At 37.7% G+C, this 27,824-nt stretch overlaps 6 protein-coding genes across 6 annotated transcripts; 3 read left to right on the top strand and 3 right to left on the bottom strand.

Annotated features, from left to right (window-relative positions):
* Window positions 1–7,083: 7,083 nt before the first annotated feature.
* Window positions 7,084–8,195, bottom strand: MELLADRAFT_62402 (uncharacterized protein; the record flags this gene model as incomplete). Its single annotated transcript, XM_007408895.1, has 4 exons — window positions 7,084–7,571; window positions 7,701–7,767; window positions 7,855–7,977; window positions 8,085–8,195. The coding sequence occupies 4 exons, from the start codon at window positions 8,193–8,195 to the stop codon at window positions 7,084–7,086; spliced, it is 789 nt and encodes a 262-aa protein (XP_007408957.1).
* A 1,776-nt stretch (window positions 8,196–9,971) lies between these two features.
* Window positions 9,972–10,765, top strand: MELLADRAFT_35390 (uncharacterized protein; the record flags this gene model as incomplete). Its single annotated transcript, XM_007409042.1, has 4 exons — window positions 9,972–10,023; window positions 10,088–10,107; window positions 10,170–10,253; window positions 10,337–10,765. Coding segments are annotated over 4 exons (585 nt in total), but the record flags the coding sequence as incomplete, so codon positions are not given.
* A 4,810-nt stretch (window positions 10,766–15,575) lies between these two features.
* On the top strand, window positions 15,576–18,694 carry MELLADRAFT_116204 (uncharacterized protein; the record flags this gene model as incomplete). Its single annotated transcript, XM_007409043.1, has 4 exons — window positions 15,576–16,006; window positions 16,080–17,200; window positions 17,274–18,065; window positions 18,145–18,694. The coding sequence occupies 4 exons, from the start codon at window positions 15,576–15,578 to the stop codon at window positions 18,546–18,548; spliced, it is 2,748 nt and encodes a 915-aa protein (XP_007409105.1).
* A 980-nt stretch (window positions 18,695–19,674) lies between these two features.
* MELLADRAFT_123909 (uncharacterized protein) lies at window positions 19,675–20,505 on the top strand (the record flags this gene model as incomplete). The annotated part of the gene is made up of 3 exons (XM_007409044.1): window positions 19,675–19,782; window positions 19,843–20,337; window positions 20,416–20,505. 3 exons carry the CDS (start codon window positions 19,675–19,677, stop codon window positions 20,503–20,505), a joined length of 693 nt encoding a protein of 230 aa, XP_007409106.1.
* Window positions 20,506–20,673: 168 nt separating this feature from the next.
* MELLADRAFT_71638 (uncharacterized protein) lies at window positions 20,674–22,538 on the bottom strand (the record flags this gene model as incomplete). Its single annotated transcript, XM_007408894.1, has 11 exons — window positions 20,674–20,931; window positions 21,003–21,126; window positions 21,194–21,385; window positions 21,455–21,527; window positions 21,600–21,701; window positions 21,768–21,873; window positions 21,962–21,971; window positions 22,060–22,095; window positions 22,171–22,228; window positions 22,305–22,427; window positions 22,515–22,538. 11 exons carry the CDS (start codon window positions 22,523–22,525, stop codon window positions 20,762–20,764), a joined length of 1,005 nt encoding a protein of 334 aa, XP_007408956.1.
* A 2,246-nt stretch (window positions 22,539–24,784) lies between these two features.
* On the bottom strand, window positions 24,785–27,376 carry MELLADRAFT_116202 (uncharacterized protein; the record flags this gene model as incomplete). Its single annotated transcript, XM_007408893.1, has 4 exons — window positions 24,785–25,266; window positions 25,347–25,580; window positions 25,662–25,974; window positions 26,054–27,376. The coding sequence occupies 4 exons, from the start codon at window positions 27,242–27,244 to the stop codon at window positions 25,013–25,015; spliced, it is 1,992 nt and encodes a 663-aa protein (XP_007408955.1).
* Window positions 27,377–27,824: the final 448 nt, after the last annotated feature.

Raw genomic sequence — 27,824 nt, 5'->3', positions numbered from 1 at the left:
AGATGGCCCTTTGATGTGTAGAGAATGTTACCCAAATGATACGTATTCCCTAATGACAGCCAAAGGGGGCTCAAGTCAAAAATTTTGCGGCCTTTTCTTAAAAAATTGGGGAAAGATTTTTACGGAACTGTGCTGTAAAAACTTTTCCCAATTCGTAAAAAAGGGCCGTAAAAAGTTCTTTCAGATCTCCTTCTGAGCAGCAGATTTACACAAATTTGCATAAATTTGCTGCTCAAAAAAATTTGGGAAAAGTTTTTTACGATAAAAGTAGTAAAATATTTTGACTTGAGCCCCCCTAATGGTCACATTCTCAATGCTAAAATAAATGGTGTACGCTTAAAAATATATAAAGGAAAATCAGACAAATTTTTCTACGCCTCCCAAGAACTCCACAAACGAGACGACAGAGCTAGAAGAAATTCATCACAACACAAGTGAAGAAGAGGAGGCCTTATTGATACAAAAAGAAATATCTATTGTGGATGCAAGCATTAGAATACGCAACACTTTATATGTAGACATAACCAAATTCTCCACCCGCAGACTATCCGACCTTTATTATTACTTACATGAATCACTTACAATGGTTAGATACCAGTTGGAAAACAAAGAAAACTAGGAAGTTTAAAGGGGGTGATGTGATACCCTGACCCTCATTGTTTCCCACCTATTTCCGGTTGCTCTCTTTGTTTCTCTATGCATTTCCAAAGCATGCTTTTCCTTTTGTTTGTGTGCTTTTTAAATGTCCCTTTAAAACTTTCTCAATGAATCCTCATTGGATTTGTCCCTTCCCATTGTATGCCGGATCCAGTTATATCGGATCCGGACATCCCAGTTGTCAAACAAAGACATCTTCAACATCATCCAGTTGTATCTCTCAAACATTACCTTATATGTATCTTGTAGAGACGGACGCCTATATAAGGCGCCCGCTCCTTGCTTCAGCAATTAAGCTCCAAGCAGCTTCTCCATCAGATTCTCCAAACCAAATCTTATTGGAATTAACAGCGAGTGTTCCTTTTGACAAAAAGCAGGTGATCAATATGCGTCTCTTCAACGCAGCAAAAGCATGTGATGCTTTCAATCAAAAGAAATCAGGAAGTTCTTCAAATACTTTTGTTGCTTTTGAATGATTCGCAGTTGCTGAGATCTAACATATGAATCAGACCTGAAAGATATGAAGACTGACATTACGAAGGATGTTCAGCTTCATCCTGCATCTCATTCACACACCAATCTCAAACAACACCCAAGATGTTATCAAGTGATTAATTCATCATCTCATATCCAGTTCAACCTTCTTCTCCCACTAGAAACTGATTACCTTGTTGCTTACCAGCAGTTGACTTTTGTTGGAAGGCAGTGAGCCAATATCAATAAAACAACTTATGTCAATATCAGTTGAAACCCCAGACCCTCCAATCCCGTTTTGAGAGTATGAAACAACAGCCCAGTGAGTATGGTATCCAATTTCCGGCAATTATTGGGTGCGCTCCTCATGACTATAATAGTTGATAACAGGCGTTAAAGCAACACTGATTGGACCCACCATAGAATTGTGGAACTTGCTTTTTTGATTGTCCAACATCTATTGCTTACAAATTAACCCAATCAGTCTCACTTTCCAAAAACCTTTCTATCCCGAAACCATCTTAGAGATTCTTTATCCAAACCTTGGATCTTTATAAGATGCACCCCAATTCTTCGCCTAACAAAGATATTTCCAGTGGGCTTGCATGTCAGGTAATTGATGTGTGCAACTACATCAAAGCAATGGGCCTTACGCCAAAAGCATTCATATATACATTTATCAGATTACATCTTCCAGATGGGCTTCCTGGTCAGATAATTGATGTGTGCGAATACATCCAAGCAATGGAACTTACACCAAAAACATTTATACATTCATTTATCACCTTGCATAATCCGGATTTAGTTTATCGTTGTCGTCTAATCAGAGCTGGAGTTGGCATTCCAGGGACCTTAGATATAGTTTCAGGCTTTTGAGATCTGCTCATTGGCAGTGCCAATGGTGTGGCAGCTTGGAGAGGACTCATATTAAATGAGGTTTGTTTTTGTCTCTGGTTCTAGAAGAATATGTTTCCATCAAATGCTGATGATATCTCGGTTGTCCCAGGCAAGCAGTATTGTGAATGTTGAAGACATGCCAGTTGGTTCCTACCCCGAGGGCTCGTATGTGAGCTCAAACTCAATTCATGACCATTTCTTCAGTGAACAAGATGAGGAACTTCGTGAATTGATGGTGAGGGGGTCAATGAGCTTCCTACACAAGCTTATCTCACGCAAGCTGCATTTCACCTTTGACATTCCCAAGAATCTCATTGAAGAGTTGGACGCAAAACGATGCTACCCAAGACATATCCAACAATTCTGATCCGGCTGCCAATGAAAGTGAAATACTATCACTGGACCACATGGTATATGTGAAGAAGCGAGCTGCTAATCTACAAGAGCATAAGTTGAAGATAGTCAGCTACCCTACCCCTTTGTCAACTGGTCCTCCAAGTGCTAATTGTGTACTTGTTTCTTTTGTATCATTCTCTTTACTTTTATTTTGACTTTACTTTCCTTTTGCATCATTATCTTTCATTTTCTTCAATATCATTATCCTTGGATCATGATCTTCCATTTCATTTTGTATTTTCATTCTTACCTTTTAGATCCCGCTGACGATGTGTTCCATGCTGGCTTTCGCATGTAATCGCAGATGCAATGCTTTCCGAGTTTTAAATGGAGTCACCTTTGTAGCAAGTGGCATAAGCTGCCGTGTCAACAAATTTTTGCATTCTTCGGCGCTCTGTGTCTCACGAGACACGTCTCTTCGATTGATGGAACACTTACGTGTCTTACAAGCTAACCGATTAATCCACATATTCAAGGGGAACCATATCATTCACCCGTTTCTATGCTTTGACAATATTGATATTCACCTTCGTGTTCACAACTATCGCATGGAGACTTCAAGTCAAACATTTCATGGGACTTGGGGTTTCTTCCATGTCCCTCCTCCGCATCTTTTGGAAGGGCTGTCAGCTGACGATGTCAATTTCAAAGCTTTTGAGCAGGCTATGGCCACGGCTGAAGGAGAACCAGTTAAAGTCTCAATGTTCATTCCAAGCGCTCAGCAAGTTGCTCATTGGAAAAGTGTTGTTGTATCTCAGCTTGCAATGGTCTTGAAGGAATATGTGGACCATCTTCCTGGTTCAGCTTTTTCATTTACCAAACAGTCAACCAAATAGATCAACAAAAGATTGAAATGGAGGGGCAAGTAAGGGCAAAAACGCTTTTTGGCCTCAAAAACAGCCTCAGGGCTGTTTTTCAAATTTGAAGATTTTTGATCGAAAACGCTTTTTGTTTTTGATTAAACAAAGTTACTGAACGCCTGTGTTTTTGATGAAAATCAAAAACTGTTTTGACCCAAAAACGGTTTTTGGCTTTGGTGGTGCTTTTGACCAAAAACCGTTTTTGGGTTCCAGCCAAACGGGCCTTAAGTCTCTTCAGCTCATCATTGTTGAATTGACTGGCAGCCTTAGCCACATTTCCTTCTGCTATGATCTTCCTCAACACAACTCTTTCACCAATTAAGTTTCCAGCACAGTCTAGAAGCCTTTTATCTGCCTCCAACAATGTCTTCCCTTCACTGATAAGTTGCTTGAGAGGCTTGAACCTTTTGTTATTCTCTGTTTCTCTGTTTGTAGGGCATTGAAACATGTTTTGATATCTGATATGCTGAATTGCAAAAGGTCTTCTGGAAGCATTTTGAGACTGGCTATGCTGAAGAATACACAAGGATCCAGGTTTTTTTCATAAATCTTCAGCTTTGGGAAATTTTGGTTATGGATTTTGACCTAGGTTTACTGCAAAAAACCTATGGGTCATGGGAATAGTATGAGGTATGGGTTTTGGGTAGGACTGTGACCCGGACCCGGCCCTGCCCGGCCGACTCTGCCCGACATCTTTCACAGAGCTGACGGTACGCGCCCCGGGGCATCCAGATCCTGCCCAATGACAGCTGAATATGGCCCCGTGGGCGCTTCAGGCGGCTCGGGCGCCCGACCCGGCCGGGGTGCCGACCCTTTTTTCGCCAAAAAAACGCCTTCACACCAGTCTCTTACTGGCCCTGATTGGCCCTGAGCAGTTTTCAGAGGTCATCGGGCTCACTCAGGGATGAATTTGGCCCCGGGGCCGGCCCTGAACTCTCAGGGTCAGGTCACAGCCCTAGTTTTGGGCCACTTTTCCCCGCCCATAAATTTTATGGACCCAAATTTCTATGGGTTAGGCGGAAGTATGGGATTAGAGGGATATGGATTTTGAGGGATTCAACTGTACACCTAAAATGAAAGTCACAAATACCCTAAGCCATATCCAGACTATCGACAAGAATTGACAGTTGTGTTTGACTTTAAAATCATATATACAGGAAACCTCTGTACAATTGAGCTGACCTGTTGATCATATCCTTCAAGTCTAAATCATGACTGAAATTGAAGTATGTATGAGAAGATTGGGGAGCACTATGGTCTCCGAGTTTTGCCACCAATTTATAGCAAAGATGACTTTGTTGCGCTGCAACAAAACTAGACTTGTAGCAAGCTTAATTTACAAAGACACATCTGAGGAATACTTCACCTTTCAGCCTGACTCATCATCAATCTATTCAAAAGATGTTCCAGCAAGGTATTTTACCTAACAACATCTCTGCATTCAACTTGGGTAACATAGGAAGTGAATTGCACCTGGGAGGTGTTGATCCTAAGAAATATTCAGGTGAGATTGAATCCCATCCAAGTATGTGATTTTCTTGCCATCTTATGAGATTGTGAATGGTCAACAACAAACATGTGTATTCCATATGGAACAGTCTAATGTAAAACCTATTGTAGGTTTACCTCTCAAAATAAAGTTCTGGTCAAATCAAGATTTATTTTGACCTACCTGCTTTGGCACTATCACCATTCTGTGAAACATTTGATCATTTCTTGCTTTGTGCAGGGCAAGTAGGATCTGACATGGTTTTTGCAATTGAAAAATTTCTTGGCAATCAATCCAGCTATGAAACAGTTATTGATAGCAGAACAACAATAATGTAAATAGATTTTATACATTTTGAACCTTCACAGATTCTTCAAGGCAAGTGATCTCATTGTTTCTTGTATAAAATCCAGGTATGGACCCTCTTTCCTCAATCCATTTACTCTTATTAAATTGTGTGATTAATGTATGAATAATTGATAATAATAAAAATGATTAATAAGCAACTATAAGATCACTGTTGATGATTAAAACAACTAACAAAATCTGACTTTGACCAAAAACACATATTCTACCACAAATGTTTTATTTTTTTGATTATATGTATGTATAAGAGATCTTGATCACCACAGCGGTCAAATTAATCATAAAATTTTCCTTTTGATTTTCTTATTTATTTTCCAAACTGATCTGTCTCTGGTCTAGAACTTTGAACATCCCGCAGATGTTAAAGTACCTCCGCAGCGCCTCTGATTGATCCTTCAGAGTATAAAGCACTGCGGGCTCCAGAGTTGTACCAACCAGAGCTCAGAGTCTGATCCAAGGAGGACATCTTATTAGGGGTCAACTAACTATAGTCTTCACTTGGGTGTACCAAGTGAAGACTTCATGGTTGTCTGCACTTCATCTTTTAGTGAAGAGTCAGCCAAATAGTTGCTGACCTCTCACAATGTCCAATCTTCAATCATCTACAAAGCAGACTTCCCAGACAGAGAAGCTTGCAGCTTGAGCATGTGAAATGGGTGTTCACCAATCTCCTTTTTTTGACACCAAGCTGGGTTAATTGAACCACAGAAGAATAAACAATGTCACAGCTTTTGAGCCAATAGCCATATTCAACCTAACCTGGTTACCAAAACAACTGGTATGCCCAATTGCTTTTTTGGCAGTCACTTTGTGTATCAGGTTCATATCTATTGACAGCTCTTGACATATCCCAGTGAAAACGTCAACCAAGTGTACCATTTTTGTGGCATCCCAGTTTGGTTTCAACATGGCTTACAGCCCACTTCTCAGGTAAGAAATCTTTTTTGGTGGTATGTAAGTTCTTTGCTCAAGCCTTAGAATTTTGGCAAGGGACTTGTTAAAGTCTGGACTTTTTCAGTGTAAAATTTGAAAATAGTGGGGGTTCTTCAAATTTTGTACATTTTTGTTCCTTTTTCTTTTCTTCTGTTCAAATAAATTGGTGAACACTCCTTGAACCTGGCAATAACATTCATCTTCATTCCAAAAATTTTATACACCTGTGTAAAATAACTCTGAATAAAATCTGTGGATTGATCCAGCCCATTTCCAAATTTCCACTGAGGAGATTTACACCAAATGTTTCTGTGTAAAGATGACATGTGTAAAAATCCCAAAGAACCCCCTGTGAATGGAAGATTACACTGGGAAAACTTTGCATAGGAAACCAAATTTTTGTGGCTTAAAAGTATCACACCTGAGTTCAAAACATGATAATGGATCAGTGAGAGAAAGACAGCAATTAAAGAGTCTGAATTCGAAAGAAAAGAAATTCTAGAGTGTCTTAGAAAAAAAAGACATGAGATGTGCAGTAGTAAGATCAAAGAACAGCTAGTCAGTCTTTAGCTTTCTTTGTTTTTCTGAAACAGCCTTTCACTTTTCTTCTTCTGCTGTTAAAACAATGCAAAACATAAAGATATCAAAATATTAATTGATGTCATTGAGAGATGATAAGGTGCTACTTACAGAGTTTCACAGTTGTCTCGACCTCTCATTATACAAGTTTGTTCAGGAGATCAAGAGAAATCTTACCGCGGTAGCAGGCCTGTGGCTTCGGTCCTCGACAAAGACGTGCACATTGTCAAACCCTACCTATTTCACGTCAAGGGACACGTAGGGCATAACAAGAAATGAGTCCGTTTCCTTATATGAAGGGTTTTTTTAGATTATTATGGACGATGACAAATATAAGCTACCTGAAGTGATAGACCACTTCCACAACATCAATATGACCGAAGTAAGCACACAGAAATAATGATGACCTCAAAGAATGAGAACCGAAGAGATCTATGAAGGTTTAAAAGGTGGTCGTTCACCAAAGATCTTAGATCCTACCCTAACATTATCACTACCCATTCGAATGGCCAAAGAAAAATCTGAACTCATTCCCATACTAAGTCCCAAAGGTTTAATTCCAATCTTATCCTCTAAAAGATTACGAATCTTGATCAATCGATGAAAGTCTTCATTAAAATCAGAATCAGTTGTGGATTCTTTAAATGATCCAATGGTCATTAATCCACTTAATTCAAGTGATTCACAATCTTCTTTTATATAATTTGATAATAAAATCAATTCTGATGTATCTTCTATTGATTCTTGTTCAACTTTGATTCCTGATTTGTTCAGTTCATTTGATGTATTGATTTGAATATAGATTTTTAGTTTTGCAATTGGATTGCATGAAGTTTGAGATAATTGAGATCTAGATTTGTTTAGTGCTTCGGCTTTTTTAATCGTATCTACTGTTTCTACTGCGAATAGATTTGGAATCGCTATGAATAATGAATCCAAATTCAATAAAAAAAATGTGTATCAGTAAGATTAATTTTTTTAATGAAGAAGTTGGGATGAAGAATAATATTCAGACTGAGCATAAGTTAGAAAAACAAAAGTAAACTTACATCCTAAAATTTTGCATTTGTTTGTCTGAAGGGCTCCAATGAAATGCCATTTTATATCTTGAGGTAACTAAATATGATCAAGAAAAGAAAAAACACGTCAAAACTTTCTCATCAACTTATACTAATCTATTGCAAGAAAGAATATCTAACAAACCAATTTTGCCTTTTCAACTAATTCCGAAACATAATTTTCACCAAAATGAAGATGTTGAATGCCTTCATATAAACCTAAAATATCTGAAGCAGGTTTAAGTTTAGAAACAGCCACAAGTCTAACCTACTAATTCCAAAAGAGAAAAAAAACAAAAAGCAAAAAAAACACACCAAAAAAATAGATCAATTTTAAGAAGATTCACATCAACATTTGAAGTGAGTTACACTTACATTTCGTCCTTGAGCTGCATTTTGAACTTCTTCTTGAATTTTTTTAACATTAGTCATAAGTTCTTTTTTTCGAACCTCATCACACTCGTTTAATGAGATAGGTTCAACCATTCTTCTTTTTGATGAACTAGAAATAAACCTAATACAATAATGGAGTGAGGTTTGATGGTGATTTGAAGTATAATAAGGATTTGAAAGTACGCGATGAAGAGAGTGAGACATGTTCTTTTCTACCTTCAAGTTTTATTGTCTTAACCGGTCCTTTTGATTTGTTTGGTAACTCGGTGTGATCCGTAGTACTCGAGTGATCCATCCATGGTTTTCTCATGGCCGGGTCGGTCTTCCGTGGTTTTGCCCCGCGTCTAGAGATGCGATGAGCGGGACAAGCGTAACTCTTCTCGCGTTCATGACATTTGATCCTCGCGAATCGCAAGCTTGGCCTTTAATCGCAAAACTGCCAAGCTTGCGAGGCTTCGCTCATCAGTGCTAATTGAGCGATTTTAGCTAGCCTACCACATTATATTCCAAAGATCTTGGATTTTGGATCATCTCGCTACCTGGGAATGGATGACCGATATATGTATGTATCACACCCTCAGATGAGAAAAAACTAACCAAGAGTGTGAATTTGATGTCTACAGCATTTTATTCGACTAACAAATCATCAAATCTGCCTGCGTGATCTTCGAAATGCTCTTTTGGTTATTTTTAATTTAGTATACGCTCAGCTTCCAAATATGTACACTTGATCGTCTTATGTACCTCCGTTCACAATTCCTCAACAAGAATTGATCGGACCCATTTTGAAAGTTTATGGCATGTTTGGTGATTTAGAATCCGGTCCGATGGGTGAGTGTGATTACCAGTTTGACTGAATATAGGACTGAACAGAGACTACATGTGAGTATGTATGTGAAGGAAGGTGAAGGAAATATGTATAGAATTCCGGCTCCGGTAGTCCCTAGAAAAGTACGAAAATCCTATGATTCAAAAGTCACTATTATTATTAACAAAACTTGAGAAAGTCTGAAATTTGTTGGTCCCTGGAATGATGAATCTGGATTGAAGAGATGTCTTTTTGATTGTATTGATTTGATTTTCATTAGTACCCTCAATATTTTTTCAAGTGATTGTCTTTGTGTTTGTGTTTGTAAAGGTTGTTTCAATTGGATAGCGAACATGGTGAGGTTTGTATATATTAATTTTTTACATAAGATTGAGGTGGAGTTGATTAAGGGAAAGTAGGATGAGCTTTAAAGTTTGAAGAAGTATTTCTTTTAGAATCCCCATTTTAAAGCCCCTTCGTTTTAAAAGAGTTTGAAGTTGATGATTGACATTTTGGGCTGGAAAGTGGTGTACAATTGTTAAATCATGAATTTTTAGAAAATAAAGTTTGAATTTGTAAATACATAAAAATAAAAATAAAATGAAATTTAAAATCGATTTTTAAATGAATAAATTTAAAATTTACACTAAAACTTGATTTTAAATCCATTGAGCTGCTTCTGATTCTTTCGCTTCTTCTTCTTCCTTTTTTTCACAACAAAATTAAAATAAATAAAAACTCATTTCATCCACCACCTTTTCACCATCTTCACCATTCACTCTTCAGTTTATTTTTCTTAACTCTCCCTCTCTCTCTCTCTCTCTCCGCAAGAAATTTCCTGAAACATGAAGGAATATAAGGTAAACTTTTAATTTCATTCATTTCTCAATCAACAAATCATACAACCAAACTTATTATCTTTAACTTGACTTTTTTTTTTTCTAGATTGTCATTATGGGAGGTTAGTGATCTCTTTCATCAAGCTTTTTTTTAAACAAACATTTAACTTTGAACTTCGTTTCATCTCTTTTCTTTCACGTGCTTTTTGATCGATTATAGGAGGTGGTGTAGGTAAGAGTGCATTAACTGTTCAATTTGTACATGATATGTTTGGTGAGTGATTGCAATCAACTTCCAGAATACCTTTACCTCTAAACTTACCATACATTTCTGCTAGTCGAACGATACGACCCAACGGTTGGTCATCTTCTTGTCTCGTCAACCCATCAATTCTAGATTCCTGATCATCTTTATATCAGATTGAAGACTCTTACAGAAAAATCATCACAGTCGATGGAAACAAAGTCACCGTTGAGATCTTGGATACAGCTGGTACCGAACAAGTATGTATTTCAATTCCAACCACCTCTTTGAATCACAAGCAGAAGCTTACATCCTTTTCATTACCGTCTTTCTCCCGTCTTAGTTTGTCGCTCTACATTCTCTTTACGTCAAATCGGGTGATGGATTTCTTCTAGTCTTTGCTCTCAATACATTAGATTCGATTCACGAATTAGAAGCCTTACACGAATCGATTGTACGGATCAAAGAAGCCGAAGGTTATACTGAAAAGATTCCGATTGTCTTGTGTGGTAATAAGTGTGATTTAGAAGAACGTACAGTTCAAAGGTCTTGGGCCGTTGGACTTTCACAAGAATGGGGTGGTGTACCTTATTATGAGACCAGTGCTCGTAAACGAATCAATGTAGAAGAAGTGATTGCAGATTTGGTTCGACAGATCATCAAGGCTGATCGATTGGGTCATTTGAATTCTGCTCAAGGTCGTAATGGTCCGGGTGGAAAGAAACGTAGAGGCAAACGTGTTTCACCCAACGGAGGTTGTAGTATCTTATAAAACTATCATCAGAAGAAGATCTTGGCGGGGTTCGCTTTCAAGAAAGAGCACTTGGTGCAAATCCTTTATGTTTACCCTCTCGATGCTCTAGATGGATCTCGATCAACTCGTCTCTCTCTCTCTGGTCCGTGTTCAAAAAGTCCTTGACTTCTTTTACGTTTAGAACTGTTCAAATAGAAAGACAAGTCTACCTTCACGCCTATGTATAAACTTTTGGGTAGTCTTTTGGATCTAGATACTTGTTCAGTTCATGTCTTTTAACGATTTCTTATTTCTTTATCCTTCATATTCTTTATTTCTTCAATCTTTCATGCTGAAAGATATGTGATCTTTTTGATGCCATCTTTGAATTTTTTTTTTGCTACTCACTTCTTAAATGTTGATTGTTATCATGGCTCTTTTTTTCTTTGGTTTGGTTTGGTTTGGTTTTGTTTTCTTTAAAAAAATATTTAAATTCTGAACATACTTATCGTGTTGCAAACAAAAGCATGAACAATCTTTCCTCTTTTTCCTTCCCTGCCCTTCCCACCTTATCCCTGTGTTTTTCTTCTCAATTTTTATACTTGTCTATTTTTAACTTTTGTGTGTGTGTTGATTGATTTATATTTATCTATTTTCAATATATAAGCCTGACCCATCCTTTCTCAAAACTCTAACCCTGTTATTTTTTTCCTTTTTCTTTCTTTTGTTATTATAAATAGTAAACAAAAAAAACATTTTTAGTATCCTTTATATTGTCATATATATATATATTCATAAAGATGGATTTCATATTACCTTCTTTTTTTTTGGTTAGTTGAAATGATGTGGTTTGGTTTGGTTTGTTTCTTTTGTGTTTATAATTTGATTTTGATTATTTTCTATAAATATAAATAAATTTCATGATGATCAGAAAATTATAAATCATAAAAAACAAATGCCTTTTTTTTCTTGGTGGGTTTGAACTTTAGGGTTTGTTTTTTTTAACAAAACTTTTTGTTTTTGTTTTCTTTTGTTTTGGATTTTTATGCATCAGCTTAGCTTTGTTTTTTTTTGAAGGTTTGTGTTGATGAGATTTGTTTTTCTTTGGTTCTGGTTTTGATTTTTGGGTTTTTTTGGATCTAAGAATGAGGTTCCAATTAGATTTCAACTTGGGATGTATGTGGACTGATTTGGTATACATACTACTAGTACAGGTTTGTGGTCTTGTTTTTGTTTTGGTTGGTTTATGGGTTTGTAGTCCAAGCAGATGTGGAAAAGATATGTCACCCTTGGGTTCAGAGTTGGTTACACTTGGGTATATCACTGTGAGGGGTCAGCCACTTTTGGACCAACTCTTCACTTAAAAAGGTGAAGTAAGAATAGTAAAACTCTTCACTTAGTATACATAAGTGAAGACTACAGTTAGTTGACCTCTGAAAAGAGGATTTGCTGTCAGTGGGATGGATGAGCTGTGCTTCTTGGATCTGGCTCTGAGATCTGGTTGTTATAAATCTGGAGCCTGTAGTACTTTGTACTCTGGAATAGAGCAACCGATTTATAAATTCCAAGTGTGTTCTTGTAGCTACTTCTTCCACTATCTAAGAACACCACTTGATGTTCTATAAGGACCTAAACAATAAAGAACTAAGATCATCAACTTACAACAGGATCGTTTTACTCAATATTCTTGGTGAAGAATTAAGTAAGTTGTGACATGTAGAGTTGTGTAATGATATCAAACTTGGTTCATCCTCTAGAGTATGAAGAAGATGAGTTTATATGATCCAGGTCTAGGTGTTGACTTGTGCTTGGCGCGCTTGGGTTTGCTTTTCTTTGAGTTAGGTTTGGGTTAGGTTTGCTCTTACTAGTTAAGTCATGTTAAGTCTTGTTACTTAAAGTGACTCTTGATACTGAGCCATGAGGTGTAATTCTTATGTGTTAGAATATAAGCATACTAGCATATTTCATATTCAGATTGATTTCAAACACAACTGGCACTAACCTAAATCACCATCAAAGATCATGGAATATACCAGTACATACTAACTGAACCTAGTTAATCAAAACCTAATCTATCTCATCATTGTACGGTATCTGGTTGTGATCACTCCTTCCCCACACACACCTCTCTTCCTCACCAGTTATACTGAGGAAGATTGGTGTGTAAGCAGCTTTCAACAATATTCTCATTTCTTCTTCTTTATCAAATTATCAATTACTTACACATCATCTTGTCTAGATTATCTTATGCATTCTTGTGTTCACCTTTTTATAGGTGTGTTACTATTTTTGTCTCCAGTGTTCAGAACCATGAAGACTAAGCCTGATTGCTAGATTTACCAAGGTTTGTTATCTATGCTGTAATAAATACTCACCAGTTATACTGAGGAAGATTGGTGTATTATGTTACACATTCTTGTGTTCAGCTTTTTATAGGTGTGTTACTATTTTTGTCTCCAGTGTTCAGAACCGTGAGGACTAAGCCTGATTGCTGGCTTTACCAAGTGTTGAGTTTCTTTAGATTCTCTCATTATGGTTTTAGACAAGTCTTACATATTTACATATGTATTACATATATTTACATGTGTGTTTGTTAGTCTGTGGTCTTGTACACAGGGCTCAGGTCTGCCAGTCAACATGCAGCACAAGTTAGATTCCCTGAAAATCTCTTTCTAAAAACAGCCTTTGAGCAAATACTGGTGGTGTGCCAGCAATCAACACAGCTTGTGAAGACCCTGATCACAGCAGTTTTGATATTCAGGGAGTTATCTGGTGACATCTAATGACCTTTTTTTCTTCTTTTCACTTTATTTACATCTGCATAGCCAGACTTAGTTAACCTAACCCCAAACCAAAATGTCTGAACAACCCAACCGTAATGTCACAAAAGTCAAATTTTTGCTTAATATTGGGCCTAAATTCTGACCATTTCAATTACATTTTGACCAAAATGTCAAATTCTGACCATTTTTGACACAAACATAGGTAGCATCAAGGGTCAAATTCTAACATTATTCATTAATTACAAGCCTTCATAGGTGCATTCATGGGTCCCCTCACAGCAACTTTGTTGGAAGAAATCAAAAGCTTTCTGAAGTCACCTGCAGAGTCTCCTGCCAGCTTGGATCCTCCAACTTACTGGGCATTGGTTGAAATTAATGAGGCATAGTGGATATTTCCGCTGACCAGAAGGGTGTGGAACCAGTGTTGGCAAAATTCTGAACTTCAACCCAAAAAAATATTTTGGTGGGCTGGAAGTACATAGTTTGAGAATAAAAAAAACTATATGAGAAGTAATATACACATATATACACACTGTACACATCATACACTATCCCCAAGTGGACCTGGGAAAATGATGATTATTGTAGTTTGTCATCAAAAGATCTATCACTGCACACCTGAGCCATAACACCCACACTAGATATGTGCAACAAGCTGAGTAAATTATTGGCTATCATGTACATACAGGTCTGCTCAGTTCCCTACTCATCTGAACAAGTAAATCACATGTGATACATCATATAACTTTTTCCAGTTTGACAAAAGAGTCCTAAAAATTGACTACAGATACCTCCATAGCTACTCATGCAATACTCTGAAAGCCATTCAACAGGTTTAACAGAAAGGGTGTTACATGAGGTTTAGTTGATGAAATTACACCAAAACTGTGAGTCAGTGTTTGTAGTCAATTTTTGGAATGCTTTTGTCAAACTGAAAAAATACAGAAAGTATTACTTATGATCCACTCATTCAGATGAGCAGGGAACTGAGCAGACCTGTATGTACATGATAGCTAATAATTTACTCAGCTTGTTGTACATATGTAGTGTGGGTGTTATGGCTCAGGTGTGCAGTGATCAATCTTTTGAAGACAAACTACAAAAATCATCATTTTCCCAGTTCCACTTGGGAATAGTGTATAATGTTTACAGTGACAGTAGTTTTAAAAATATTTGTCACAAATTTTTTGTCAAGCAGGAGCCTGCAGGAGCCCAAGCCTGGTGGTTGAGCATTTTCAATTAAAATCAGTGCCAAAGCAAAACCAGATTCAGAAAAAGAAGTAAGAAGGGTGTGCGCAAGTATGTTATGTGCAAATGGTATCCTGATGCTGTGTGGGCTCAGCTTGATTTGGATAATCTCTAGATCACCATCCAATTGTGATTGGAAATGCTCAACCACAAAGCTTTTGGGCCTCTAGCATAACAAAAGATTTGTGACAAACATTTTTGAAACTACTGTACTTACTTTGAGTACCGTTTAGCTTAACACAAGCCCTCTCTGCACGGCCACATCTACGGGCCTTGCATACTCCGGATCAAATCTTCAGTTGTTGTACAAGCTTGCGGAGCTGGAGAAATTGGTCTGCTTTTAGTAATATTGTGATACAAAGTTCTTCATGAGTTCAAAAATTCCACATACTAATGGAATATTGTTGGAAATAATATTCATGGGTGTTTCAATATCTGTGCCATTCCCCTTGAAAGACATCAACCATCAGAGATACAAGTAAGGTCTAAGTGCTGCAAGAAGCCAGACTCACCAAACAATTCTAAAAGGATTTCAGACAGAATTTAACAGGAAGTCTAGCTACAAAATGACCCACCCTGTCCCTACTTGAGACTGAGAGTGAGTGAACTGAGAGTGAAATTAGTTGTAGGTCACGACTGTGATAGTAAGTATACAGTCAGTAGTGACGTACATAAGATCACGCTCCGGGGTTTGGAATTGTATTGCTTCAACCTCCTCAGCTTTTCGATCATCAAGTCTCAATTCACCAGAAAACGAAATCGAGACTACATAGCAAGATCCATTCGAGCACTCGAATAAACAATAGTATCATCACGAGATGACAATATCGAATGGCTTGGATTCAAACATCTCCCTTCTCTCTCGTATCAGCTCAGATGGACCGAGGCAATCAAATCAAATCAAACTGTTACTCACCTCAACCAGTCAAAGCTGTCTTGTTAGAGTAAATCACTCAGTACCACTACGGGAATTCATCGAAACCTTTTTAAGTTATCATCCTGCTACACAGTTCCCTCCAGTCAAACATCATACCTCAAAACACGATTCACTTTATCTTGAAGATGTTGAAGTTGCAGCAGATTGGTTTAAAATGAATATAGATCATTATCCTCAAAATGTTGATAAGAAATTAGAATCAGAACATCTTTCCATTGTAATGACTTTTATAGTTACCATCATGTTACCGATTGAGCTTATTGAATTACGTTTGATTCTTTTAAAGTCTTCAATCTTTGAAAGATTTGATCGGTATGTTGTTTTTCAAAAATTCACAATCACATTTTCAAATCACTTACAAAATCTTGTTTTTGTTTCTCAATAGATCAATGCAAATTCTTTTAAAATTACAAATCGTTTCTTCATATATTTCTATTGGAGAACTTCCAAATGCCAAGATCTTTCTCAACAAGATGGTTTCACGATCAAACAAATCTTCGAATATTCCTGAATTCAAAACTCTTCAAGATTGTCTTTCAAATGTTAAACTAGAATTGCCGGTTTCAGAATTTCCGCCGGAAAGCAATAGTAGACAGATTACCAGTAGTCCAGGCATCATTGATAGCTTTGTAGATGAGGTTCATGATGTGAAAATTGAAGAAGATGAGATTGACACAAAGCCTAGTTCAGATCAAATCCACACTCCTGCTCAGTCCTCAAAGAACCGATATGGTACTCCAGATGATAAGCCATCACTTAACACTATATCAAACAGCTTTGCTAGTCAGGGTCCGATTGTGATAAGTGATGACGATGATACAAAACCCGACTTAAATCTGATTCAAGGTCCTAGGCGATCTTCCAGAAAGCGACATGTTACTTCAAATGATGTTAAACCTTCAATCGACACTATATCCCAGCGTTCTAAACAATCCTCCAGGAAGCGACGTGGTACTTTAGATGATGAAGACGCTTCAGTAAACACTGCATCCCACAGTTTATCTAATCAGAATGAGGTTATGGAAATTGATGATGATTTAAGCGATTCAAAACCTTTCAAAAAGCAGACAAAACGTTCTAATCAATCCACCAAAAAGCGACGTGTCACTCCCGATGATGAAGACGCTTTAATCAACACTACATCCAACAGTTTATCTAATCAGAATGAGGTTATGGAAATTGATGAAGATTTAAGTGATTCAAAACCTCTCAAAAAGCAGAAGAAACGTCCTAAGCAATCCTCCAAGAAGCGACGTGTTACTTCCGAAAATGACGAAGCTTTAATCAACACTACATCAAACGGTCTCTCTGGTCAGAATGATGTTATGATGATTGATGAAGATACAATTGATTCAAAACCTCGGAAAAAGCAGATCCAACGAGCAAAGGAGCGTATCTTAATGAAGAAACGACACTCTTCAAATAATAACAATAGACCTAAACTCAATGATATAATTAGTCGAATGTCTGAGCTTATGGAAGAACTACAAAAGTCAAAAGGTGTCTGTAAGTTTTCTTGATTTTTTGACTTTAAGATTTCAACCAAACTGATTTGACCAAATTGATTTAATTTTTTCAGCTAAAGATGAGTGCAAAGAAATGTTGAAAACACTTGATGATAGACGTTACAAGATTCGAGCCGCCAGAGTTACCAAAAAAAATACTGAAGTCAAAGATAGTGATTTTTATATGGGCACTTATCGAGTCTATCGAGAATGGTGTGCTGAGCATCGATTTTCTGAACTTCCAATCACATTTGACAAAGTTTTTTTATGGGCTGAATTATCTTTAAGATCATATGCAGTTCATGATCTTAAAATGGAGCGTAGGATTAGAGAATTAGATTGGTTTAGAGGTCAAACGATTTCTATGGGATCTGATAAACGTTCTTTCTGGCCGGATTCATTTTGGATAAAGTATTTTGATGATGAACGATTTCCTCATTTCTTCTTAACCAAATGTGACTTTCCTCGTAGGACCGCTTATCCTAGAGATAATTTAGAACTAAACAATTCATATCCAGCACCCATGCCACCTCAACGCCAAAGACCACAAGCTTCGTCACCTCGACCTTCCACCAGTCAAAGCCCTCAAAGACGTCTCAAGTCCGAAAGTAGATCAGTTAGTTGTGAATTGATTCCTGATGTGGTGATTTTGGATGATCAACACTCTCCAGAACCAATAGATTCAAAAATTACACTTGAGAGTGATCGTGAAAGCCGTCAAGATATGGAAGAAGCAAAATATTTAATATCTGCTGATACTGTGCCCGAACCAATCAATAAAATCGACTATGAATCTCTCAGAAAACCAAAACATATTAGTAAGCAAAGGTCAGCCATTATCAAACAACTTCAATGGGAGTCTCAAGGTAAGTAATCATCATTATATGCAAAAGCTCTGATCGCTCTGATTATTGATCATATCTATCCTTCTTTTATGCGGAACAGGTGTGATTGTTAAACATGAGTTATTTGCGAATGCGTTTTGGAAATACAAGATAGATGGAATCACACCACTTGAGAAATTTGGAAAAAGAGAAGAGAGTAGAAGAGTATTGAATCTTTACCTTGAATACTGTGAAAGAAATCAAATCATGGCTTTACCATTTACAAACATCAAAATCAATTTATTTTTTATTCAAGACCTTCATCATTTAGCTTCATCAACCACAAGAAATTATTTAAGATATTTATGTCACACGATTGAGATTATCAAGATTATCATACCTCATTTGGCTGGTGATTCGATTGATATAGATGAAATTAGAGGAAGCAAACTTTGGAAAAGATGGTTAGCTGAAAGAGAAGAGTATGATCAATCAAAAAAATCTGGCAATCATCCTTCTCAATGATGTATGTATTGGTGAAAATTATTGGTTGTACTTGTAGTCTGATTAGTCTTTGGTCTCTGATGGAATTCTTTGATCAACTTTGCTTAAATTGTTTTCTTATTGGAAGTCGTCACGTTTGCTCAGAATAATTAAAAATTGTGATTCATAAAACGGATCTCTTTGCTCATTGCTGAACCTCCTTGAGAATCTGTCAGCTCCTCCGAAGAATTTAAATTGGGACTCCCATAACCCAGTTGCTTATAAAATCTAATTGCATTGGTTGAAAGTGCGATGGTTTTGTCACATTTGGTTCTATTATTTATTCTGATTCAGACAGCACCATGAAAAAGGTGAAAAGATCCTTGAGCTGTAGTGCCCGTTTGCAATATTTATCGAACCTGTTTTGATATTCTCAATTGGGTATCATGATCCTGCAGTAGCTCGAACTGATCATCAAAATCAGTCAACATAATGTCGAAAGAACATGTATTTGCATCTTGTCCTAGAGTTCGATATGAATTGTCAGCGCAAGATTAACTTGACCTACTCAAGGTCTTCATTCTGGCGAAGTGAGTAACTAAGAGTTCGATGATTTTCTTGGACCAATAATTTACTTGGGCCCTTTTTTTGCAAGTTGCGAAGCTCAAGGTAACTAGAAAAATAGAGCTTTACAAAAAGCTTGCCAGCACTCATGTCAATCTGACTACGCTAGTCAATCAATACCGTCATTGCCACCCTCTTTCATTATGGCAAACGATGACCGACAAGGACTGACACCCTTACATTTGGTATATGAAATGCTCAGTCTTCTTCAGGAGTTGACAACAACTTGAGCGCGGCATAAAAAACCTTCGTGGCACTTGAACTCAGTCTAACTTGAATCCTGACTTGGCAAAAGACAGCATGCCTTGGAATTTGGCGAGCCCATTTAGCTTTCACACTTGAGCTTCTATATAACACCGCTGTAGAAGCCTTCGCTTAGGGAATCCAATCACTCACTTCTCTTTTCCTTGCCACCAAGCTTTCTCAATCTTCGTTTTTGCAATTTGTTTTAGTTTTGCTTAACGCTGAGCGTTCTTTCTCAGTCACATCAATTTGTTACACCTTATCATCTAGTTAGACCTTTCAAAGACAAAATCGTACCAAAATGCTTTCCACAACTTACGTTTTATCTTGCGCTGTCCTCGCCGCTTCTAACTCTATGGTCTCATCCACGCCTTTCCCACAAGCTCCAATGACAGGCTTAAACTCGAATGTATGTTATCTTCCTTTTATTTAGCTAGGTCTTTTATTGACATCTTGTTTTCATATCAAGGTCGGAACAACATCATCGCCTTCGACGCTTGGGACCACTTCGACGCTTGGATCTAGCTCTTCGCTTGGTACCGCTTCTACCTTGCCGCCCACCTCTTCGTTTGGTACTACCTCTTCGTCTCCCTCCCTCTCTACGCTTGGTACCACTTCTTCTCTACCTTCCAGCTCTTCGGTTGGGACCACTTCGCTTGGCGCTGCTTCTTCGCCTGCCACCACTTCTACGCTTGGTACCAGTTCTTTCGGCGCGCCCCCTCCATCCGGGACCACAATTTCCGGAACTGCAAATAGCTTGACTGGAACCCCACCGGGATACACTCCGATGACTTCAACCAGCACCCCTTCTGGTGCAATTGGCAGCCCTCCTTCAGGGTCTTCGCCAATCACCCCGGGTAACACTCTCACATCTCCTACCTCATTCGGGTTGAATGCGAGTAGCGGACGGAATGCCAATCTTGGTGCCTCGGGATCTCTCGTCGCCGCTAACCAGACCATGCCGGTGAGTAGACCTTTGTATACCCTTCTCTAGTCCAATTTACTAACGCAACCACGTTGAATTCGTTTTTTCAAATGTTAGGGTATGGCTTCTCGAGCCAGTGCGTCACATACCGTCGCTGGAGTAGCCTTCTCCCTGATAGCTACTTGTGCAAGTGTGCTTTTGGTATAAATCCATCTCTTTTTGTCCTGGGCTTCCTTCAGAGATTCGACTCGAAATCGAGCATCTCATTTCTCATTTCTCATCTCTTTCTCTCTCTACGCAAATCTTTCATCATAATTTGGTGTAGATTAGTTTGTTTATATTTGGTTACTTTTCGGACTTGAAAGTCAATCTTTTCCTTTGTACAATCACAATAAAACACATTTTCAAAACAAAACAGAACGATAATTGCGATATTACACAGTACACATCGATGGGTGAGATTCTACTTTGTATTCGTATTGTCGAAATCGGGATCATCAGAAGAGACTTTGATCTTTTTGGTGTCCGGTTCCAGTAACAGTGTTTCATCAGACTTTGACGAGTCATTTGACCTCTTTGCATGGCTCGAAACTTTGACATCCACGTCGCGAAGCAACTCATCTGCTTGAGAATCTATGACGCAGGGCGTATCCAGAGGCATCAGTGGGTGACCACCTATAAAGACAGCTTGTGATAGGTCTCACCACTTTTGGTACTACCTGAACAAACAGGCTTTGGTTCATCCACGTTGGGTTTGAGGGAAACCTTGTCGACTACTTTTGGTTTCCCAAAAAACGAAGCGATGTTACCTTTTCTTTCGGAGACAGGCTATCCACAACGAAGAGTATCAAGGTTAATTTCAGGTCTCGCCCAAAGCGCATATAGGCCAACTAACCTTGATGAAATCTGCGCTTTGGTTCCCAACTTTTCCGACTTCTTTGGGAACGGCATAAGAGACCAATCCATCCGGTTCCTCAAACGGCTTCAACAAACCAGCCAAGCCACTGGACCATGACTGATCAGAAGTATCTAGCCATTGTTCCATTTCTTTCACGCTTGGAAGAATCACGGGCATTCGATCATGCAGCTGAAGGATTGCTCAGGGGATGATTTTTCGTAAGTACAAAGGCCACTTCAGATTGGTCACTTCACTTACAAATGATAAGTATGAGTTTGAACTCGTGGTGATTATGGTGAAGGTATGAAGCGGTTTATCTTCACCCTTGAATCTGCAAAGCCGTTTGAATTGTAAGTTTCTTGTCTGCGGCTATGCAAATGAATCAGCTTCTCGTCAGCTCAACTGCACTGAATCCCATAAGCCGGCTAAGCACATCAGTCGTCCATCCTTCCGTTTAGTAAAGTAAGGTGTCTTCTCTTTGTTTTTGGTCAACCATTCATAAAATCTGATTTTAGATATCACATTAGCGTGTCTCCTTGGTCGCTCTCATTTTATACATCAACAAACTTACCCTTCACAAATGACTATGCAGCGTTTCTTTGATTTGACACTGCTCCACAAGCCTTTGCTCTCGAGTACCTTGTCGTCTCTGGCATTGATCGTGTTCATGAGATTCCCTGTAGGTAAAATGATGGTAAGCAGGTGAGTTGATGACAGCGGAATGAAAAGGTTTGAAAATTCATAACATATCAGCCTGCTTCTCACCGTGAGTCGGCTGGGATGATTCGAGAAAAAATTGTCAATACAACTTTGTAAATGACACCCTAAGAAGTAAAGAAATTATTACGTGGAGTTTGACATACCGGAGCTTCTGCCCAATGCGGAACCAGTCCCCATTGCTATCAGGAAAGTCAGATTTGATGGGCCTTATTTTATTGCGACATCTTCGAGAAAATCATTATGCGTGAGCGCACCATCCAATCCATAGCCAGTGTCGCGTCATTAGGATTGCTTCGACGGATCGTAGCTGCCCTATATAGCATACACAAGTCGTCAATCGGTTTAGTCAAAAAAGCGCCTTGATATCTGTTGATCTCTGCATACAAACCTCGTTTTCGGTGCCACATTGTAGTTAGGACGATACTGGTCCTCATCTAACCATTCTTGAACTTGTAATTGGACTTCTCTCAGATTGATCTCCAGATTCTCGCGGCTCAATGATAACGCAAATCTGACATCGTCACCAAGATATCAGTCGTAAGTAAATTGTCACCTCTTCAGAAGACCCAAATAATATCAGCCAGCTCAGATGACGTACCTGCCGCACATGTTTCCAGAGCGCCTATGGACCGGTGTAAAGTAAGGGTGGGGCGCGTTATTCAGACCAAAGACGCGCACCTTTCTTTCATCAAGTCAGTATCCGGTCCGGAACTCGGGTATTCCAGGCCAAAACTCGGTCCTGAAAATATGACCACTGCTTATTTTATTCCTGAAGAGATTTTGAAGTACTGAAGTCCACGCCTTCAACAAATCACTATCAAATCTGGATCACAGTTCAATGGATCAAGAAAGTGAGAATTTTGTTCCAACTGAAATATGGTTAAGAAAACATCTGTCTGAGATATTCAAAGAATTCATAAAAAGTTTATCATCAATCATTCCCACTGAATTTGGCCAACATATCAAGGGCCAGGCGCAGCCCAGATTCTTGTGCGTTGTTAAAATAACAGGTCTTCCACTTTAGGAGTGGTTTTTGACAATGAGATTGGCAAGGAGCAGCATACAAATTACGCTGGAGTTGATGCTTAGATCCAGCTTGGGACTCATTTAATTTTGGATATCATCTCACAAAGTTCATGGAAAGAGGCAAAGTTGAAATAAAGTGCAATTGAACATTGTCTCAAATGGGCAAAATCCTGAAGATCAAACAGAAATGATTTCTTATCTTGTCAACGGGTTTCATTAATGATACCTTTGTTTCAGCGCAACCAATTTGTAGAAGAGCGTGATCAAGATAGACTGATGTTTGCCACCAGTTTATTCCATTCATATGTGCACGAATGGTCCTGCAAACTTGAGTATAATCCTTGACTAAATGAAGCATGGGGCCTGTCGGATGGGGAAGGGTTGGAAAGGATTTAGAGTCTTCTGGCTGTTCTCCGTTCTAGTTTGCATCTTGAGATATTCCACCAAGCAACACCGGCTTAATGCTTTGAAGTTTATGGCTATGCATATAAATGAAAAAGGACAAGCTCAAACTCAAACCGTAATCTCACAAAATCTTATTGCTGATAAAATTATTTTTTTCCAGTGAAGTTTTTACTTGCTTGACAGACAAAGGCATCCAAGCAAATTGAAGTAGTTCAGAGTGACTTGCGGTGCTTGCAACAGAAGAGAGGCTGGGATTTGGTGTACTATCAGCAACAGTGGACACGGAAGAGGAATGCGCAGCTTGAGGCTATCAGCAAAAAACGTAAGAGGTATTTGGATGAGCTTGCTGAACTTCTAGACCTTGAAGAGAAACTGGTTGAGGCAGATTACATCCATATTGCCTATTTTAATGATGTCATAAGTAGATGAATATATCATTATTTACTCCTTATAGGGCCAAGTTTCAAGCCTTGCAAAGGCGTAAATGGAGATCAAGGAGAGATAGACGTCAGGAAAGGAAAGTTCTTGCAACTCCACGCTCATTAGTGCATCTTGAAGAAGCTATACTCAGGCTGACTCAAAAGATAAACATCTGTCTGAGATATTCAAAGAATTCATAGAAAGTTGATCATCAATCATTCCCACTGAATTTGTCCAACATATCAAGGGCCAGACGCAGCCCAGATTCTTGTGCGTTGTTAAATTAACAGGTGTTCCACTTTAAGAGTGGTTTTTGACAATGAGATTGGCAAGGATCAGCATAAAAAATACGCTGAAGTTGGTGCTTAGATCATCATCCAACTTGGGACTCATTTAATTTTTGGATATCATCTTACAAAGTTCATGGAAAGAGGCAAAGTTGAAATAAAGTGTAATTGAACATTCTCTCAAATGAGTAAAATCCTGAAGATCAAACAGAAATGATTTCAAAATAGTAAGGCAATCTAAAGGTCCAGGAATCCACCTTTTTTGTCTCCTTACTGTAAGATTCCAAAAGAAGAAGTCTTCACTAGCCAAGGAGCATTGGGAGCAAGGAGCTTCATGAGGGCAATTTAAAACCCTTTTATCAATTCCAAACAAAACACTATGTAGTAAGTTCCAACCAAAAGTATTTGGTCAATCAGTTCCTAGCTACTATAATACAGTGAGAGATAGGGAAAGATAAATAAGATAATAATGAGTGAATTGATGTGCTCACCTAGCTCCAACCAAAAGTATTTGGTAAAGAAAAGTGGCCTCTCAGCCAAAGGAGTTGGCCACACTTGTAATGAATCAAAAAGGACACTCTTCCCAAGTTGATCCATCATATAATCTTTCCAGTTGTAGTATACCTCCACCATGATACTTTTCACATTACCAACAAATCAAACATGATCAAACCACCAAAAAAAACCAAAACATCTCAAAACCAAATCTGTTGATATGTGTCTGAATTTCAATTAAATAATAATCTATTGCAAGCAAAAGAGAGACAAAGAATCATACTAGCTCAACAGATCAAAATTGTAAGATAAAGAGAGTAAAGAAGAAGAAGATCTGATGAAGAAAAAAAACAAATTAAAACTAATTAAGAAAGATATGGAAATGCTTGATGATAAAAAGACTAATGAGACATACACTTTAGAATTCAAAAGAAGAAATTCATGAAGAAAGCAGATCAAAGGTTTAAATGTTACAAGGTTGTACAATCACTTCATCAGTTTCATCATCATCATCATCATCATCAGATGAAGAAGAAGCAGAAGAAATCGAAGAAGAAAGGTCTGGATGATTTGAAATTGATGGATGATGATGAGAACTTAATCTGAGCATTGAAAGTACAACTAAAACAATTACCATCAAAAGAAGATCAACTACTAAAAAGCTTTCTGAGAATCTACCTACTGTTCCAGAAAACACTCCACCAAACAAAAACGGACCTAAAGATGAACCCCCCCAAAGTTCATTCAATCAATTCACAAAGAAAGAAAAAAAAGAAAATTGACAAAAAAAAACTTACCTAAGACTTGAGACATAAGTACTTGAAGTATGGAAAATGAAGCAATCACTTTTCCAATCTTTTCATGAGTTACACTGTTCAGTGCTAAAGCTTGAAGAGCAGAACTTGTTGAACCTGATAAGGATTGCATACCAGATCCAATGATGAACCATGAGATTGAGGGTGAGATTATCAAAATGATAATTGATAATCCATCCCATATGATCGAATATCTTGCAAACTTTAAATCAAATTCTATTTTTTTTTGTCAGAAGTTTGGGTCAGTTTTTAACTCGGTTGATTTTTTTTGTTGGAAAGAAAGATGGTAAGACTTACTTGCATCATTTAATGTTTTACGATGGTTAGGTAATGGATTAAGTTTAGGAATCGAAATCGTGATGGGTTCAGGTTGAAGTTGACTTTGACCTAATCTAGAACTAGAAGACAATAATGAATATTTCTTATTCGAAGGATTTATTACAATTGGTCTAGATGAAGGTGATTCAAGATTGACGACTGTTGTTGATTTTTTCCATAATCGGATCACCATAGGTATAATAACCAATAAAGCCATCACACGACAAATTCCTAAAGTGGTAAGGAAATAACCTGTTTGGATAGGACCCCATTGGAATCTGAAAATAGCGTACTACGAAAAAAAAAAGATAAGTTCATGAGCTTAGAACTTTGGAAAGAAAAGAAAGTGAATTGTTGAATTCGAGCTTAACTTGTAATTTAATTCCATAAGCTCCAGCACCTGAACCATATAAAGCATAAGCCATGCCAATCAAAGTTAGTTTCCAATCTCTAATTGGATTTTGACCGTTTTGATCAATCGATTTAGTAGGCCATAAAACTAATAAAGGTTTTAAAAAATTAAGATATAATTTTCTAAATTGATAAAAAGATAATCTAGTATGATAAAAATGAATTTTTGGATGTAGATTGTTTTGATTGATTGATTGATTGTAAGAGATTTCTAATTGATTAAGAACAAGTTGATGTTGATTTTTAAATTCGATTTGTTTAAGTTTAGAAAGACTTTCAGGTATTACATAAAGACTAAATCCAAAAACAAAGATCAAAAGAATTAAAATAATATAAAATGGTAATAAGATATCATCTTTTAAATCTACAATCTTTGAAGAAATCGTAGGTCCAATAGCCATTCCAGCCATCATTAAACCAAGAAACAAAGAAAAAGTAATGGTTTTCGAATCAGAATTTAAACTAGGATCTTGTAAAAAACAATCCGAAATATATGAATTAAAGATTGCTTGAATCGTTGCAGGTCCTCCAAAGAGACCTTCTAAGATTGAAGGAATAATCAATAATTTATAATCTTTTAAAATCTTAGATCTCATTAAACTAATGATCAATAAAAAACTTGCATCATTTAAAATAAATCCAAAAAATCCTAAACTTAAAATTAATCTTCTACCAATCCTTTCAGAGATCGAACACCAAAAAGCCGTCGTAAGAACCGAAAGTGATCCCATCACCAATGAAATCGTACTCGAAAGTAAACTAACTTTAGAACTAACCAATGGATCTTTTCTACATTTCTTTACCCAATCAGAATGAGCATTCGTTAAGAAAGCTCCAGATGAATTAATTTCAGTTTCGAATTCTAGGTGGTTTGGTTTGTTCATCGAAATTGATCGACAGATAAGTTGAGTATGTATCTCTAACTTTGGACCGGTATTCATTCCGAGTGAGATGGCCATAAGTAAGAGAATCGGTACTAGCCAAAAGGCATGAGGTTCACGTTGTTTGATACGATTGATTGTATTGGAGATTGTGCTAGGATGGTTGCTTTGTGATAGTAAGGGAGTCGATTCATGGTGAGGTTTATGAGGTGAGGAATGTGGTGATAGTCCTGATGATGATGTTGATGATGATGATGAAAGTCGAGACATTGAGAGAGGGGACAAGGAGAAATCTAACGGTCAACAAGAGTGATGATAGCAAGTCAGGGATGAAGTTCAAAGTCAAGTAAGGACCACTTGTGAGATATCTGGTCAAGAGATTCAATTTTGACTGAAAGCGTTCTTAATTTCACTCAAAATGGATTCACCATCAGTCATGAAGTTGTCTCTTTATACGATTTTTAAAGATAATGAGATGGTGGTATCTATCATCTAACTCCTCACTTGAAGTTGAGTTGGCTTGAAGTCTTGATAGGCAAAGCTCTGAAAACAAAATACACGAGAATAGTGAATCAACTTCGCTTAAAGAACATGCACTTCGTCTCTTTAGCACTCTTAGATCAGTTTGAGTTGAAATTCAATAGACATGCATAAATTCAAGCACGCCTTCACTCATCATCATGTAGTGTGTGACTGTGAAGTTCTAGGGATGAAAGTCGAAACCTTATCCTTCTGTTTGTGAACGACTACATATTTTGAACTTGGCCATGGGCCTTTTAAATACCTTTCTAAAGATACCCAACTCGATGTATTCATGCACCCTCCCCCAAATGGAACTCAACAGGGAGCG

This window comes from Melampsora larici-populina (genome assembly GCF_000204055.1).
Source record: "Melampsora larici-populina 98AG31 unplaced genomic scaffold MELLAscaffold_14, whole genome shotgun sequence".
Taxonomy (NCBI): Eukaryota; Fungi; Basidiomycota; class Pucciniomycetes; order Pucciniales; family Melampsoraceae; genus Melampsora; species Melampsora laricis-populina.
The sequence above is the reverse complement of the archived record's forward strand: the minus strand, read 5'-3'. Positions and strand labels throughout refer to the sequence as shown.